The following is a 19,438-nucleotide window of genomic DNA, read 5'->3' on the forward strand; positions in this document are numbered from 1 at the left end:
CCAGGGGGGCTCAACTGCAGTCCTCAATCCCCCCTCCCCCCCAACAGGTCAGGTTTTCAGGAAATCCCAGCTTCAGCAGGGATGGCTCACTCAGTCGCTGCTTCAGCACAGATGGCTAAATCCATCTCTACTTTAGAAGGGGTGGCTCAATCAGTCCCTGTTTCAGCACAAGTGGCTCAATCAGAGGCACCAGTGCTGAAGCTGGGATATCCTGAAAACCTGACCTGTTGGGTGGAGGGGCTTGAGGATTGGAGTTGAGCCCCCCTGCTGTAGAAGATGAGGTGGGGGTGGGGGGTTCCACTTCTGTTTTGTCAGAGTAGTGAGTGTAACCGGATACGTCCAAGAGCCGTTGGCGTGCCAGGTACATCACAACAGCACTGTATGGGTTAATACACAGTTTGTTTTTTATTTGTTTATTGTCTCTAACACCAGCGGACAAAAAGATCAGTACAGGTACAGGTAAAATAATGCAGCTGGAGCCCAAATTATCAAATATTTATTTTTATTCACCCTTTGCCATGACATCAAAAAAATGTTTTTTCTTTTTCTTCTTCTTGGTTAAAGAGACGTTCTGCATTGTAAACAATGTGCTATCATACAAGGATGATCAAACTACTAAAAAGCAGTTTGCGTCTACGAGGAAAAGCAGCATAAATGCCACTACTGCCCCGATTTTACAAAGCAATCAAACTTTGATTCATGTAAGCCGCTTACCTACATCTCGACGACAGCAATAACACACATATTCCTTTATTCAACAATATATACAATCCACAATTTCCCAGCTGCCTGCTGCCAGAGAATCAACATTAGACTAAATTAACCCAAACAAACCTAGAAAAATATGTACAATCTTATTCGAAGTGCCATTCAAGTTGGGTTCTCCCTAAGTCTTGAATGGGTTACTAAATATTGCACCTGTAAAATAAGAAAATAAGAATTCGGACAACTTCCAAAGTCAGAAATGCATCAAGCATTCAACTACGGTATTAAAATAAATTAACCTACAGAGAGTCTCAGCAAGAGCAATGCGAGAAAGTGAAGCCATAAAGATGCAGTCCCATATAGAACCAGTTGGAGCATCATATTTGACTAGTTAGCCCTTTTCGCTGATGCAGGGGGCAGGAGACAGTTCAAACGAAAGTGATTTGACCAATATTAGGGCAGTGAAATGCCCCCTGAACTTTGGGATCTCCAAACATTTCATGGATACGCTTTCAAGGTGATATGAAATCTGCATACTTCCTGCATAACAAATGACGTACAACGGCAAGGGATCTGGCAAGAAAGAGAAGAAATCCAATGACCATATCGCCGACATTACTTGGCTCTGGTACTACATGGAACAGCACCTATAAAACCGAATTGCCATTACACCGTCCAGGGTTGTGGTCTGAAGTCCGTGTTGGCACAGGGGCAGCTGATGCAGTAACAAGCCTTCCAAACACTTATTTACTGTCTCTTCTGCTCACCAGTTTACTGTGTTGTATCCAAAAGGCTTCCCCCTGCTCCGTGGCTAACCTTGAACCAGGACCTATATCGCGTAGGGCATCAGAATGGAGAGTTGAGGCAGAGTAACAACATGTATAATGTAATAGAAGTGTTGTTGTTCTTGATTACTCAAGCCACATAACAAGGTGTTCTTCAGGTGGAAAGATGTAATGAATTCCAGGCACTGTACGTCACGTCTCACCCTCTCCCACTCTGTTCTGCATATAGACCCATGTCACGTAAAGACGAGTCTTCCATAGATATTCCAGCAGAAATATATATGCCCCCTCAATCCAACTGAGGGTGGGGAGGTGTGGGGAGAGGGATATAGAGGGAAAGTTCTCCAGTTGAATTTTTTTAACCAAAATAAAAGGACGAAGCCTATATTGAGGGACTTGATTTCTTCTGGTTAATTAGGTCCAAGTAGAGTTCGAATCGGAGGAACCGCGGGTAGGAATCCCTTTCCATGAGTCCATATATCCTTTTCTGAGCAAGGTCAAAGCAGTTGCAGTTTATGTTCTGTAGGTTTCCTTTAGTGTGTTCCCGTGTGTATGAATCCAGGTTGACCTGAAATTAATAAATACATCGTCAATAAAAATCCTAAAACAGCTACAGTAACCTCTATCACACAAATACAGATTATATATATATATATATATATATATATATATATATATATATATATAGCAAATGGAAATATACTGTATGCTCATTTGCATGTCTTAGGCAGGTCTGCAACCCCACCTTTCACCATTATCACCCAGCACACAGCACTTCCACTGCAACAAGGGATTCTGGGAAATGACATGCAAATGAGCACACAGTGCCACTTTTTGCTTTTAAAACCATTTTAAACATGGTTCCCTATAGGCTTAAGCTTGCTGCATGGTCACAGCTTTGAGCACAGCCAGGGTTAAAATGCATAGTCAGAAAACCCACCCACAGACAACTGTTTTGACCCTAATGGGTCTCATCAGTGTGGGGTTGGTTAACTGGCTATGCAATGAAGCGAAAGGATGGGGTTTACCATACTTAGTTAAGTTATGGTGAGTAAAAAAAAGTGACAAAAAAACACCACAGCAAAGCATATAGCAAATGGAAATATACTGTATGCTCATTTGCATGTCTTAGGCAGGTCTGCAACCCCGCCTTTCACCATTATCACCCAGCACTTCCACTGCAGCAAGGGATTCTGGGAAATGACATGCACATGAGCACACAGTGCCACTTTTTGCTTCAAAAAACATTTTAAACATGGTTCCCTATAGGCTTAAGCTTGCTGCAGGGTCACAGCCAGAGTTAAGATGCATAGCCAGAAAACCCACCCACAGACAGCTGTTTCGACCTTAATGGGTCTCATCAGTTAACTGGCTATGCAATGAAGCAATGAGTATGGGGTTTACCATACTTAGTTAAGATATATATATATATATATACAGTGGTCGACAAATCACCAAAAAATCTACTCGCCAAACAAAAAAATCTACTCGCCACCTAGTACCACACGTGTGCTGCTTGGGCCAATAGGAGCTCGCCACGATGTTAAATCCACTCGCCCGGGGCGTGCAAATGTATAGGTTTGTCGAACACTATATATATATGTATGATGGAGGGGGTAATTCTACATAGTCCAAAGCGACCAATTTGGGATGGAAATGCCTGTTGACTTCAATAGGGATTTTCACCCAAAATGTCTGCTTCAGACAGCAGAGAATAAATTCATAAATGGCTAAGATTCAACATACGCCAAAGGCCATGGACACACTCTCTCTCTCTCTCTATTCAGATTTATTAAAGGTTTGCACACCAACGTGTTTAGCGGTAATTTCTCTTGCAAAAAACATTTAGTGTTGGTGTTATTGTTAACTGTATTTAACGATGTCTTTGAAGGGGAATTCTTTAACAGTGAGGTTTATTTTTAAAGGTACAGTATGTTTGATAAATGGTGTTCTGCTGCTGGGATCTTTCAGATTAACTACATGGCACTGTCCCTTTAAAGGGACAGAAAAAGTGAGGGAAACAATTGGATTCCTACTTGAAAGGTAGTACATGTTATTTTCGTTATTGGTCTCGTTACTGTACAATAAGTTTTCTGTTTCCACCTCTAGTTGTTTTCCATGGATTTTTGTGTTTCAGTCCTAGAATATGCGACTCAACCCAAAATGAACATCTCCTACATTGTTGTACTAGCCCCGAACTTTCAAACAGCCTTATCAGGAGAGAGCAGAAAGAGACAGCAGAACGCTCCATGCTTCCAAATGCGGTGGAGCAAGAATAAGCACAAGTTGCCATAGTAGACACTACTGTAGGCTTTGGACCAGTTGAACCCTTTGGAGTCCCTCTGGCACAGCCACTACATCATGGGGTCTGGCACTCCAGGGACCCCATGATGTTTAGGATACATAGGCTTTCTGCTTGTTTTCTACGCGAGATCTTCTGTGGAGGAACACAGTCTAGCTGTCAGAGAGAGAGAGAGAAGGACCTCTTCTGTTCCTGTCATTAATGTCGTCGTCAACTGGTGATCGCTCCGAGGAGCAAACCACGTGCTCGCAATGTGCTGGGGGGACGGTGGAACTCAACCGTGGCCACTAGGGCAGTCAAAGGGTAAAAGATCAATTAACCCTCACTGCGCCCTAATGGCGTATCAGGTAAGTAATGGGCACTCGCCAGTTCTGCAAAGCGAGAAGAGGCTGGCCGCTCCAGCCATATCCAAACGGCGGTCCGTCCACTTCAGATACCGGCAAATGTCGCAGCCATGCGACCACTCCAGGAGTGAGCGCGTGACGCAGCGGTGCCGGAGGTCCCAGCACTCTACATGTTAAAATCAAGTAAACTAAAAACTCTACAGTAAAAATGAAGGTTAATAATCTGCTACACTGAGCTGACTTTTCAAGAGAAGTAATTTTATTGGGGGGGGGGGGGGCGAGGGGGAGGGGGTTAGGGAGGGAGAATGACACCGTACAAATAAACATAGAAAACGGAGCGCTCGGTAAGCGGTTACCTCTTTGCACGACTGGATGGCAATGTACTCGGAGAAGATCTTTTTGGCCTTGGACACCATTTTGGAGTGGGACTTGATTTTCTTGTAGTCTTCGCAGGCCAGCCAGAACTCCAGGTTTTCTTCGCTGAACTCTGTGCGGAGGAACGCTCGGAATGCTGCGAGGCCATCTGCAAAAACATCAACCCCCCCAAGAGTGTCAGGCCAGACCCACAGCCATCAACCCCCCTCCCCAGGAGTGTCAGGCCAGACCCAAAGCCATCAAACCCCTCCCAAGGAGAGTATCAGGCCAGACCCACAGCAGAGAGATGCTGTTTATTCATGAGCAGCTGTGACTGACATGTTGTGTTCGTTTAACAGACGGTGCAGTCTCACATAGGACCTCAGAGCAGATCAGGGCCATTTGGTTACAGTAAGTCTGCTCATATTACCTATTGGTACAGAATCAGCCCCTGCAAAAATCTCTGACCATTCCCTGAAACTTCATACACAAGCAGAGTTCCTCTGTGAGTTTCTGGCTATAGTGTGTGGGGCTGTATTTGGTCCGTCACTTCGGCTGGATAACTATTCCATGCATTTACTACTACTGTCCTGGTGCATCTCTTACATTTATTTCCCTCCTAGATCTTGTTCATTCTTTTGAGATATTTCAATACACGCCCCCTCCCCCCCTTATTCAGGAGTCCCATATTGAGGTTCTTTAGTCTTCATTTATAAGGCTTTAGTTGATTTCATGGTAGTTATATTGTAATAGGTTAAAGCCAAGTGAATTATACTTTTATTATAACAAAAATGAGAGAAGTATAAATATTCTGAAACCATTTGTGAAAGTTCTTCCTGAAAAGGTTTGCAAACACTACTCCATCTCTCTCTGATCCTGCTCTATCTCCTAACTGGTCCTCTCATCTGCATACATCTGATCATTAGGAAGGGGCAAACAGAATTGAAGATTACCCCGTCCCCTGTTTAGATCAATTATTGTTAACGGAAACAAAGGAACAAATATTTAAAGCATTTAAATAGAACTGAAACCCTTATCTCGATACTTAGCTCAATTTAGTGCTAACAGGCTGCACCATTAAAACAATACAGAAGGCGTTAGAGGCCGAGTGCTTTCAGGTCATTGTAACCAGCCCGAGGCCGCGGACAGGTTAGAAAAGGAACACACGGTGCTACTTACATTTGTGAATTAGCAGCTTTTCAAATGATTCTCCCCACTTCAGTGCGTCTTCCGGGCTTGGTCTGGAGGGGAGGAAGAGGGAGTCGAAAAGGGGGGGGGGGGGTCGGGAAGAGGAGGGGAGAGAGTAGGGGGGAGAGAGAGTAGGGAGGGAGAGAGAGAGTAGGGAGGGAGAGAGAGAGAGTAGGGGGGAAGAGGAGTGGAGGAAGAGATGGGTTTTTAACAGATGCAGTGAGTTGCTGCTGCTGTAGTGATATTGAACACTATACAGGGGTGCTCAACTCCAGTCCTCAATACCCCCAAGCAGGGGAGCCACTTGTGCTGAAGCAAGGATATCCTGAAAACTTGACCTGTTGGTGGCCCTTGAGGGTTGAGCTGCAGTTGAGTACCCCTGCACTATACAAGGCAGCACTGACACATACAAAGAGAATTCATGGTAATGTGTCCCACTGTCTCCTTGCGAGATTTGTATCTCCCTCTGCCACAGAGACCAACAGATAGATGTCAAACTCTGCAGGACAGGGACTCGTTGTGACGCAAACCTGGCACACTAATGGCACACCTCATTTCCCATGGAAGCAAAGCCACACAGGTTTCCAATGTCAACGAGGGTGGGTCTGCGTGCATCTGTACGTAGGAGTGTGAAAGTGCTAATCTGTGAATACCATGATATACACACACATATATATATATATATACATACACACATATATACATACACACACACACACACACGTGTGTGTGTGTATATATATATATATATATATATATATCTCAACTGTAAATATTACTGTATGTTCATTTGCATGTCTTAGACAGGTCTGCAACCCTGTCTTTCCCCATTGTCACCCAGCATACAGCGCTTCCACTGCATATATACACGTGTATTTGTGAGTTTACCAGTGTGTCCAGTATGCATGTATCTGTATGCGTGTGTGCATCAGTGTGTCTGTGTACGCATGCATCAGTGTGTCTGTGTACGCATGCATCAGTGTGTCTGTGTATGCATGCATCAGTGTGTCTGTGTACGCATGCGTCAGTGTGTCTGTGTACGCATGCATCAGTGTACGCATGCATCAGTGTGTCTGTGTACGCATGCATCAGTGTATCTGTGTACGCATGCATCAGTGTGTGTGTGTATGCATGCATCAAATCAGTGTGTCTGTGTACGCATGCATCAAATCAGTGTGTCTGTGTACGCATGTATCAAATCAGTGTGTTTGTGTACAAATGTATCAAATCAGTGTGTCTGTTTGGGCATGTATCAGTGTGTCTGTGTACGCATTTAGCAGTGTGTTTGTGTACGCATGTATACACCCCCCTGCCCCGATACACCCACCCCGATACACATACTGTATAGGCACACTGATACACACACACAAACATATGCGCACACACACACACACACACACACACACACCGATACACATACTGTGCACACCAATATATACAAAGCTACATACAGATGTACACACTTATATACTGAGGACATTGGCTTATGCACACAATGCAGCATTGACATTACAAAGTTGCATGCAGGTATCTCACATGTATTACATCTCAGCTGCTACATTGCAGGAGACTGCAGCGAATCTGACTGCAAGTGATTTAAGAATAACAGCTGGAGATACTGTATTGTGAGCAAAGCCCAGGGATTTCCTTTCTGAGGTTTAGCCAAGCAGTATAACATAGAACAATGAAAATCTGTGTCTATCCCCAGAAATCCAGCCAACAATGTTTAATCCCAGGGAAAAGGCGATGAAATAATCGCAGAACACCGTTATTTTAAAACTATTGCATTAAAAAAAAAAATACTATTGAGGCATTTAATAGATATACTGAAATAATTGTATATGAGGGAAAACACATTACAACAAAAAAATATGATTACATTAATCTCCAAATATGAATGTAATTTTCACACATACACATCCTCTACGTTTGAGAAAGGGATGCTTCAGAAGCCCCCAGTCCCATTTCTGCTTCTAGACCAGATACTGCACATAAGATGTAAACCTTTCTAAAGTCACATACACACAGCTTTTCCACCCTGTGGAAAATTCCTTGAACCCAGGGGCGCTCTTGAATTACAACCAATAATAACTCCGCTGCAGAACAGCATGAGAAATGCAGGCCGTAGGAAATCATTGATCTGAGACCCCGTTAGGATTTCCAGCTCTATTGCCAACAATTTCAGTGATCAGTTTCTTTTTCAACCTTAAACGTGTCACACAAAAAGCCCTTCTCAGTAATGCAGCAAATGCAATTCCTGGCTATTAAACACGGCTTCGTGTTCGTTACAGGACAGATGGTCACATTTTTAACCCCTGCCTTTCGTGCCCTAAATCAGCAGTGTCAGAATTGTTACCCATTTGAATGAAGCAGAACTTACTTGATTGACCTGAGGGCTTTGTCCAGTTTGCTGGCAGTGTTTGGGCCTGGGGACTCGTTCCTCTTCCGAAACAACCCCAGGCGATTCTTCATGTCTTTGGCCCTAGAAAAAATAAATTAAAAAAAATTCAACATAGAAAGAAAACTCTGGTATTTAACCCCTCTGCTACCAAAAAAGGTCCCACCACATTATGGGATTACAAAAACATCGCCCGCTGGTTAAAAACATTCCGAGGGTTCCAAAAAGCCCCCGGAACGCAGATTCTGCCATGATAGTTCCCGTGCTGTTATACTAAATCCCGGCTCATTTCTTTTTTAAGGCACAATAACAGAAAACACCTACTCTTTCATTGTATGCCTTCGCTGCAGGTTCCCGCACGCGTTTTTACTGCGGCCAACACTGAGTAGCACCTCCGAATGGAATTCGATTGTCCGTGGTTTCGAAAAATCCCGGAAAAAGGGCATTTTTAAAAAACAAACAAACAAAAAAAAGAACTATTCCCCTGATTGGGCTGTAAAAAAACCCCAACAAAACACCCTACTTCATACAGAGCAGCCCTGTTACAGGGAACAGCCTTCAACAGCTAAAACGGTTAGGGGGTGTTGTACTGTATGCGGGTCCGGTTAGGGGGTGTAGACGGGTCCGTTTAGGGGTTGGTGTATGCAGGTCAGGTTAGGGGGTGTTGTATGCTGCTCCGTTTAGGGGTTGGTGTATGCAGGTCAGGTTAGGGGGTGTTGTATGCTACTCCGGTTAGGGGGTGTTGTATGCTGCTCCGGTTAGGGGGTGGTGTATGCAGGTCAGGTTAGGGGGTGTTGTATGCTGCTCCTGTTAGGGGGTGTTGAATGCTGCTCCGGTTAGGGGGTGTTGTATGCTGCTCCGGTTAGGGGGTGTTGTATGCTGCTTCGGTTAGGGGGTGTTGTATGCAGGTCCGGTACGGGTTGGTGTATGCTGCTCCGGTTAGGGGGTGTTGTATGCTGCTCCGGTTAGGGGGTGTTGTATGCTTCTCCGGTTGGGGGGGTGTTGTATGCTGCTCTGTTGTATGCTGCTCTGGTTAGGGGGTGTTGTATGCTGCTCCGGTTAGGGGGTGTTGTATGCTTCTCCGGGTGGGGGGGTGTTGTATGCTGCTCTGTTGTATGCTGCTCCGGTTTGGGGGTGTTGTATGCTGCTCTGGTTAGGGGGTGTTGTATGCTGCTCCGGTTAGGGGGTGTTGTATGCTGCTCCGGTTAGGGGGTGGTGTATCCAGGTCCGGTTAGGGGGGGTTGTAGGTAGATGTACCTGCGCACAGGCTAACTGTGTGCAGGGCCAGAGAAATCCTTCAGATCCCCTGCATTCCGGTTTAGTTCTGCAAGCTCTGTCTTCTACTGGGAGCCTAGGTAGGAGCCGGGAAGGAGGAGTAAAGAATACTGAGAGGCATGTGTTTGAGGGAATGGTGTGTCAGCTCCCTGCAGACTGATGGAGGGGGGAGAGGGAGGGGGGGCTGGCAGACCTCTCTGTGCTTCACAGACTAAATCTGTGGAGGGACTGGGGGCAGGAAACGGCTATATAGCTATTTATGACAACCCCTCCGCTAGTTACCATAGCAGCCGAAGGGGAAAACATGGCAGAGAGCAGGGAATAGTAGTGGTTTTCAGGAGGGACGGGTAAAAGGAGCCAGCGATGGGATTACTCGTGCCTATTTTTAGACTCCGTGCATTTTGGCGATTTTTCATGCGGAAGAAATCACAATTACCGACACGGTAGCAGAAATTATTACAGATACAGATGCACTGTAAATGCGACTAACTGGTACATAGCTAAGCGAAATGCCTCTGTAAACGTTCACATTGATATGTACAGTAATTACCAGGAAAAGGTGTTACATACAGAAGCACAGGGAGGCACAGATTACTGTGCCAGTGACCAAGGCGGGGGATTGAACCCACAAATCACAGCACTATACAACCTCTGTTCTAGATCCATGGCTCCCACCCCAGGCCCATTCTATGCCACAAGCGACATGTTCTGTGCATGTTTGTTGGTGGGCTGTGTACTTGGCTTGGGTGTGTGTGTATTTAGGGGGGAGGCCGGCGTGTGTGTATTTTGGGGGATGGGAGGGTGTTTGTGTGTGTATGTATTTAGGGTGGAGAATGTGTGTATTTAGGGGAGTGTGTTATTAGGGGGGTGGATGTGTTTTTTGGGGTGTTATCCCCCTACCAATTAGCACCATCAATAATCCAACTGATCCCATTCTTTCAACATACCAAGAATGCGAATCCTGCTGCCACTAAGCAAAAGATTGAGAAGTATATTAAAAGAAAATCCGTACATCGCACTAATGAAAGGTTAGAGAATGTCAGGCCCCTCTACAAAATGTGAATGAAGAAAAGAAGCCGGCACCCTTAACGCTGTAATTATCTGGAGTCCAAGTTCTCAAATGTCAAACCAACAGTATGTTATTCTCCGCTCTGAGAGGGGCTTTCCCCCCAATATATGTGCTAAATAAACAAAATCACACACACACACACACACACACACACACACACACACACACACACACACACACACACACACACACACACACACACACACACACACACACACACACACACACACACACACACACACACACACTGCAGGGGGAAAACATGCCACTGTGTGCTCACAACCAAAAAAAATGGAACGCGAGAGCTGGCCCAGCCATTCTGGGAAACGCAAGTTTGCACAAGTAAATACTATTAACCCCTTTGCAGCCAGAAGAGAGCTGCGATGGGCTGCTGGCCAACACAATACATCTATTTCCAGCAGATCGCCTCAGGTTTGCCATGAGCATGCACTAGACAGAAAGCAACTTGTAGGATTGTAAATGATCCTAAAGCTCAAGTGTGAGACGGAACTAGAAGGTACCACTACTTTTAATGTATTTGTTTTTACTACTAAACCCAAAATGCCACAACTTTTTTTCTTCTTCAGTTTTTAATTTAAAAAAAGTCTTTATTTTAGAAACTCTCCTATTCTGCTCCAGAAGCGTAACATATTGCATACATCTTTCTAAAACACGATTCTACCCCAAAGTTTAACCCCGACAGCATAATTAACCCCCGGTCATTGGAATTGCTCTTCCTAGAAGCCTTTAAAAAAAAAATATATATATATATATATACTGTATACACACACACACACACAGATCCTTAAAATGGACAGGGGTTACAGAAATGAAAAAATCCATTCTCTAGGAGTGAGTTGATGTATCACGCTGCACTCACAGCCCTTACAATGCCATCAGGTTACTGTACTTACTACTACTGCACATCACATCACTCTGTATAACATGCAAACAAAAACAATTCTCCTACCTTTCTAGATATCTCTCTGAAAAGTCAAGCACAGTGTGATACATTTGTTCTGTGTGTCTGTGTGTGTCCTGCTTTGTGCACAAGCAGCAATAACCCCCCAGAAAGCTGCATGTATGATAAATAGGAGAGAGGGGTGTGGACCTGCCTGGCAATATGCTTCCCAGCCAATGGGCAGGCTCTGGATTACAGCCCCGCATAGCATGGTAGAATGGACAAGGCTGGGCTATTGTATTCGAGTCCCCTTAATGGGACAGCTGACACGTGTGCACAGCTGACAAGCGTATGACGGGAATTTGGGACTTTGTATAAGAAAACCCCACTTGGTTCACATGGACATATATCCTCGCATACCTGTACAAAACAGGACACGCATGTCAATGTCCCTGTCTAAGGCTGCGTCCAAAAACACTGCAGCCGTGCGGAGGCGCGCGGAGGCTGAGGGAAAGCGGGTGCTTTCCCTGGCCTTAGTACGCGCACCGTCCGGGGGCGTGCCTATGGGCGGGCCAGTGACATCACGGAGCTGGTTCGCCCTCAGTTTTGACTGATTTCTCGCGCATTGCGCGCCCGCTTCCGCACGCACTCGCCCGCACGCCGTATAGACGCGATCACTGCAGTCTGATCGCTCGCCTCCGCACGGTCTGTCTATGTATGGACGCAGCCTAAGCTTAAGTCCACGCTGCCGCAGATCGCGCGGAGATGTCCGTGCGCGGCGTGATCAAATTGCCTTAAGGCATTGATCGCACCCATAGACTGCGCGACAGAAGGAGGGGGCGCGTGTTGCACGAGGAATCAGTTGAAACTGATTTCTTGGCCGACGGGAAGGTCACGTGAGCGGTTCGCCCAATGAGGGTGAACCAGCTCCGTGACGTCACAGACACGCCCCCCCCGATGGCGCATCTAGCATGTCCGAAAAACGCACCCGCTTCACGCGGGTGACGTCACGGACGCGCACGCCTCCGCGTGGGCGAAGGCTGTATGGACTCAGCCTAACAGTTGGGTAGGCTGAAGATGGGCACCTAATGACAGCCCTTTCAGTGCATTGATGCTGAACAGGTTGTGTTGGGCATTAACCCTTTCCCTGCCAGTTCAAACCTGGACATCACGTTTGCAGTGAAAAACACGGGCGTAATGTTGACAATGATTGGAATTCCGGGGATACGGTTTCAACTTTACCTCGTTTTATACCCAAAAATGAGCATATAAATAGGGATATTCTGTTAAATAAAACGGTACAGGATTACAGACTACTTTGCTATATTGCATGAAAGAAAAACGGATTTATAATATCCCAGTGGAACCGAGACGTGCAATAATTGCCGTGACGATTAACAAATGTTTACCCCCCCCCATATATTTGCAAAGTCGTGAAAACGTGTTTCTCTGTTTTTACCCCCAGCATTTTCAATCTCTTGCAAAAGTCAATGAAAACCTAAAAAAATATTTTAAAAAATCGTCAGAAACCACCACAATTTTTCCTGCTGAAGGAGCACTGACAATCTTACTGCTGATGTCACTCACCAGTTTGAATCCTAGTATCAGACCTCCTGGTGACATTGGGAAGGTCAGATTATAAGGTTTCTTGACATTTGATTGGTTTAAGGGCCGTCACATGACACGACAGCCCTTGAAAAATCAAATTTTGACGGCTACCAGTTTTCGAGACAGCGCTCCGTTGCGCTTACTATAAGCGCATGCTGCGGTGGCGGCGGCAATGCATTTGTTTTCAGCAACGTCTCGTCGCCGGCACTACTGTATAAGCGCGGCCTTAGGCAGGGATTCCTTGTGCCTACAGAAAGTTCTACAGTACAATATGTATGTGGTGTGTGTGTTATACACATACTGTATACAGAGTGTATACATATATATATATATATATATATATATATACACTGTATATATACACACTCTGTATACAGTATGTGTATAACACACACACACACACACACATACATATTTTACACATATATATATATATATATATATATATATATATATATATATATATATATGTATATATGTATATATACATATTGTACATGTGTATACACACACACACACACTTAAGCAAGATGGTGATATGCTAATCTTGCAAATATATATATATACACACATATATACACACACTTTTTTTTAACAGGTTGTGAATATTTACAATTCTCTAACGTTGCCGATATGCACAAATCTCTACAGTAAAAGACAAATGAAGAAATAGAGTAAACAAAAAAAAAAAAGAAAGAAAATATTCAATTTTTTTTTGATTTACACAACTCATTTTTTTGTACAACAATTTGACATTTACCCGATTACATAAATAACCCCGGACAGTGAAAGGGGTTAAATGGCCGTTTTGTAACAAAATTGCTCTATAAATCCTAGCCCAGACGCTACACTAGTCCATAAACAAAACGGTAGAATTTGGATTTTCTGTAACATTTGTTATTGTGCTTCCCCCCCCCCCGTTTCTATGCAACAAGGTTTAAATGATTAGAACTGGGTCAGTGGAATCAGAATGCCCACCACATCTTTTACCAATTTCAATACTTTCCTGCAGGAGGTCTGCATTTCAGGGCAATAGCACCAGATATGTGCCAGGTCTCCTATATGACACCTCTCCAGCACATATCTGATGCCTCCGGGAACATCTGCTTTAGCTTCTTGGGGGTGTAATAACATCTTAGTATCATTTATTATACGTTTTCTTTTGCACCAATGTATGTTAATGTTGTATATTTATGTAACGTGTCACTGCGCCAGTGTATGTTAATGTGTATATATATGTAACGCGTCACTGCGCCGGTATATGTTAATGTGTATATATATATGTAACGCGTGACTGCGCCAGTGTAGGTTAATGTATATTTATGTAACGCGTGACTGCGCCGGTATATGTTATGTATATTTATGTAACGCGTCACTGCGCCAGTGTATGTTAATGTATATTTATGTAACGCGTCACTGTGCCGGTGTATGTTAATGTATATATATGTAACGCGTCACTGCGTTGGTGAATGTTAATGTATATTTCCCTCCCTCCTCCCCCTGATGAAGCGTGGTGAACACGTGAAACGTGAGTCGGGAACGTAGGGCGTCACTCTCGTGACGTCACTCCAAGTGGCGACATCCTATCGTTTGGTCTACGAGCAGGCTTGTATTTTGTGGCAGTACTTTCATTTGATTTGTACCGATAAACATCTCTATTTGGGAGATAGAACAAGATTATTTAACCTTGTATACTTCTATATGCTTTACGATAGTGGCATATGTTTGCTATATTGGATATTGTGGTTATATGGCAGCAAACGCCGTGTTTGCTTTATGACAATACCTGGTTACTCTCTGCATATATAAGATCCAATGAGATACTATTGAAGCAGTTTCACGGGCTAATACATCTTTGTTTCTCTGCTATTTACAAAAGCTTCCACAATTGTACTCAGCCAACAGCTGCAACTAGATATTTTAGTGGCATATTGGATGGATAATATCTTTGCACTAGCTACAATCCAATAGCCGATTTTGGGAATACCACTTGTAGCCCTGCTGTTGAGTACTCGTAGTGTAGTAATACAACAGACTGAGAATTGAACTCTGATTGATCTGATTATTGCCACCTACGGTTTGTCTGACATACCACATATGTAATAGCACAATTAGGCTCCAATATTTATTCCACAGATCTAATGTTACTGCATCACACTAGCCACATTAATTAGAATTTATATATACCATATAAATACAGTACCTATATGATCGTAGCCATACCATATTAGTAGTACTTATTTTGGATGTCATATGAGTATAGAGAGATATACATTAACTATTTGTCTCTATTATGGGATCATTTACTCATCAGCCACATTAGCATGGGGATTTTTAATAATGTATATGTGTTTTTAGCCTTCTATGTAGAATTAATAAAATTTTATTATTTTTGATTTCCGCGGTGATTCTGGGCAACTTACCAGTATTTTGTAGTATTATACTACAGGGCTAATTTTTAGTCCATTTTCAGACCACTTCAGGATTGAGTGCTCAATAGAGGGGGAATCCTTCTGATCACCTTTCTGATCAACACTGTTAATATCATAACACTATCCTCCAGAGCACCTTTCACTTTACTCTATTGTAATTATGGTGATGCGGTCTCACTCATCTATACTCTGTATATTTATGTAACGCGTCACTGCGCCAGTGTATGTTAATGTATATTTATGTAACGCGTCACTGCGCCAGTGTATGTTAATGTATATTTATGTAACGCGTCACTGCGCCGGTGTATGTTAATGTATATTTATGTAACGCGTCACTGCGCCGGTGTATGTTATGTATATATATGTAACGCGTCACTGCACAAGTGTATGTTATGTATATTTATGTAACACGTCACTGCACAAGTGGAAGTTATGTATATTTATGTAACGCGTCACTGCGCCGGTGTATGTTATGTATATTTATGTAACACGTCACTGCGCCGGTGTATGTTAATGTATATTTATGTAACACGTCACTGCGCCGGTGTATGTTATGTATATTTATGTAACGCGTCACTGCGCCGGTGTATGTTAATGTATATTTATGTAACGCGTCACTGCACAAGTGGAAGTTATGTATATTTATGTAACGCGTCACTGCGCCGGTGTATGTTATGTATATTTATGTAACACGTCACTGCGCTGGTGTATGTTAATGTATATTTATGTAACGCGTCACTGCGCCGGTGTATGTTAATGTATGTTTATGTAACGCGTCACTGTGCCGGTGTATGTTAATGTATATATATGTAACGCGTCACTGCGTTGGTGAATGTTAATGTATATTTCCCTCCCTCCTCCCCCTGATGAAGCGTGGTGAACACGTGAAACGTGCGTCGGGAACGTAGGGCGTCACTCTCGTGACGTCACTCCAAGTGGCGACATCCTATCGTTTGGTCTACGAGCAGGCTTGTATTTTGTGGCAGTACTTTCATTTGATTTGTACCGATAAACATCTCTATTTGGGAGATAGAACAAGATTATTTAACCTTGTATACTTCTATATGCTTTACGATAGTGGCATATGTTTGCTATATTGGATATTGTGGTTATATGGCAGCAAACGCCGTGTTTGCTTTATGACAATACCTGGTTACTCTCTGCATATATAAGATCCAATGAGATACTATTGAAGCAGTTTCACGGGCTAATACATCTTTGTTTCTCTGCTATTTACAAAAGCTTCCACAATTGTACTCAGCCAACAGCTGCAACTAGATATTTTAGTGGCATATTGGATGGATAATATCTTTGCACTAGCTACAATCCAATAGCCGATTTTGGGAATACCACTTGTAGCCCTGCTGTTGAGTACTCGTAGTGTAGTAATACAACAGACTGAGAATTGAACTCTGATTGATCTGATTATTGCCACCTACGGTTTGTCTGACATACCACATATGTAATAGCACAATTAGGCTCCAATATTTATTCCACAGATCTAATGTTACTGCATCACACTAGCCACATTAATTAGAATTTATATATACCATATAAATACAGTACCTATATGATCGTAGCCATACCATATTAGTAGTACTTATTTTGGATGTCATATGAGTATAGAGAGATATACATTAACTATTTGTCTCTATTATGGGATCATTTACTCATCAGCCACATTAGCATGGGGATTTTTAATAATGTATATGTGTTTTTAGCCTTCTATGTAGAATTAATAAAATTTTATTATTTTTGATTTCCGCGGTGATTCTGGGCAACTTACCAGTATTTTGTAGTATTATACTACAGGGCTAATTTTTAGTCCATTTTCAGACCACTTCAGGATTGAGTGCTCAATAGAGGGGGAATCCTTCTGATCACCTTTCTGATCAACACTGTTAATATCATAACACTATCCTCCAGAGCACCTTTCACTTTACTCTATTGTAATTATGGTGATGCGGTCTCACTCATCTATACTCTGTATATTTATGTAACGCGTCACTGCGCCAGTGTATGTTAATGTATATTTATGTAACGCGTCACTGCGCCAGTGTATGTTAATGTATATTTATGTAACGCGTCACTGCGCCGGTGTATGTTAATGTATATTTATGTAACGCGTCACTGCGCAAGTGTATCTTATGTATATTTATGTAACACGTCACTGCACAAGTGGAAGTTATGTATATTTATGTAACGCGTCACTGCGCCAGTGTATGTTAATGTATATTTATGTAACGCGTCACTGCGCCGGTGTATGTTAATGTATATTTATGTAACGCGTCACTGCGCCGGTGTATGTTATGTATATATATGTAACGCGTCACTGCACAAGTGTATGTTATGTATATTTATGTAACACGTCACTGCACAAGTGGAAGTTATGTATATTTATGTAACGCGTCACTGCGCCGGTGTATGTTATGTATATTTATGTAACACGTCACTGCGCCGGTGTATGTTAATGTATATTTATGTAACACGTCACTGCGCCGGTGTATGTTATGTATATTTATGTAACGCGTCACTGCGCCGGTGTATGTTAATGTATATTTATGTAACGCGTCACTGCACAAGTGGAAGTTATGTATATTTATGTAACGCGTCACTGCGCCGGTGTATGTTATGTATATTTATGTAACACGTCACTGCGCTGGTGTATGTTAATGTATATTTATGTAACGCGTCACTGCGCCGGTGTATGTTATGTATATTTATGTAACGCGTCACTGCGCCGGTGTATGTTATGTATATTTATGTAACGCGTCACTGCGCCGGTGTATGTTAATGTATATTTATGTAACACGTCACTGCGCCGGTGTATGTTATGTATATTTATGTAACGCGTCACTGCGCCGGTGTATGTTAATGTATATTTATGTAACTCGTCACTGCGCCAGTGTATGTTATGTATATGTAACGCGTCACTGCGCCGGTGTATGTTAATGTATATTTATGTAACACGTCACTGCTCCGGTGTATGTTAATGTATATTTATGTAACGCGTCTCTGCGCCAGTGTATGTTAATGTATATTTATGTAACACGTCACTGCGCCGGTGTATGTTATGTATATTTATGTAACGCGTCACTGCGCCAGTGTATGTTATGTATATGTAACGCGTCACTGTGCCGGTGTATGTTAATGTATATTTATGTAACGCGTCTCTACGCCGGTGTATGTTAATGTATATATATGTTACGCGTCTCTGCGCCAGTGTATGTTAATGTTGTATATTTATATTATGTTCCGACTCTCTTGTACTGCACTGCAGAATATGTTAGTGCCATGCAAGTACATGAGAATGGTGGTGCCTTGTACTCCAAGAAGAAACCGGCGGTTTAGAAATCTCTATAGTACAGTATCATTCTTCCATGATGAACCTTAACTTTGGTTGCCTAAAATGTATCACTACCTACAAAACTGGTGTCATGTCACAATATCGTTATACATTCTGCCTTGCCCTAAAAACAAAATCGATAAAGAAGCCCCAAACAGCCAATATAATATAACATAGAATATATCATATAATATAACATATAATATAACTCTATTTCATTCATTTCTGTGTCTTTCTCACAAGTACGGGACATTTGGTTCAATCTTGTGGCCAAAACACATAAAGCTACAGCCACGTCACAGCAACCCCATCGTCTCCTACACCAGGGGTTCTCCACTCCTCAAGCCCCCCCCCCCAAAGGTCGTTTTCAGGATATCCCTGCTTCAGCACAGGTGGCTCAACAGGTCCCTGCTTCAGCACTGGTGGCCCAAAGAGCCACTTGTGCTGAAGCTGGGATATCCTGAAAACCTGACCTGTTGTTTGTGGCTTCAGGACTAGAGTTGAGCCCGTCTGCCCTTCACTAACAATTGTATACCGTGCCCTTTGTATTTCATCCACTGTAGAGGTAACAAAACAATGATATATATCCGCAGCATGGGATGCGTGACATGTGGTTCATGAAAGGTTAACATTTATACGCGCTGTGTGCGCGCACGCCGTAGTGCAGGTAAAACGTGTTAAAAAACACAAATGCCCATATATAGTAAAAACAATCAAAAAAAATAATTCAG

General features: G+C 43.1%; 1 protein-coding gene across 12 annotated transcripts in view; it reads right to left on the reverse strand.

The window, feature by feature from the left end:
• Positions 1 to 485: 485 nt before the first annotated feature.
• The window catches only part of RGS3 (regulator of G protein signaling 3), a 457,941-nt gene continuing 438,988 nt past the window's right edge, over positions 486 to 19,438 (reverse strand). For 9 of the 12 annotated variants that reach the window (XM_075579463.1, XM_075579464.1, XM_075579466.1 and 6 more), the window contains 4 exons: positions 8,059 to 8,160; positions 5,670 to 5,731; positions 4,493 to 4,659; positions 486 to 2,058 (listed from right to left, as the gene is read on the reverse strand). In XM_075579463.1, the coding sequence (XP_075435578.1) occupies positions 1,873 to 2,058; positions 4,493 to 4,659; positions 5,670 to 5,731; positions 8,059 to 8,160 (517 nt within the window). In that variant the 3' untranslated portion in view covers positions 486 to 1,872. The other 3 variants (XM_075579472.1, XM_075579475.1, XM_075579473.1) reach the window with 3 other exon arrangements.

This window comes from Ascaphus truei, chromosome 21, assembly GCF_040206685.1.
Source record: "Ascaphus truei isolate aAscTru1 chromosome 21, aAscTru1.hap1, whole genome shotgun sequence".
NCBI lineage: Eukaryota > Metazoa > Chordata > Amphibia > Anura > Ascaphidae > Ascaphus > Ascaphus truei.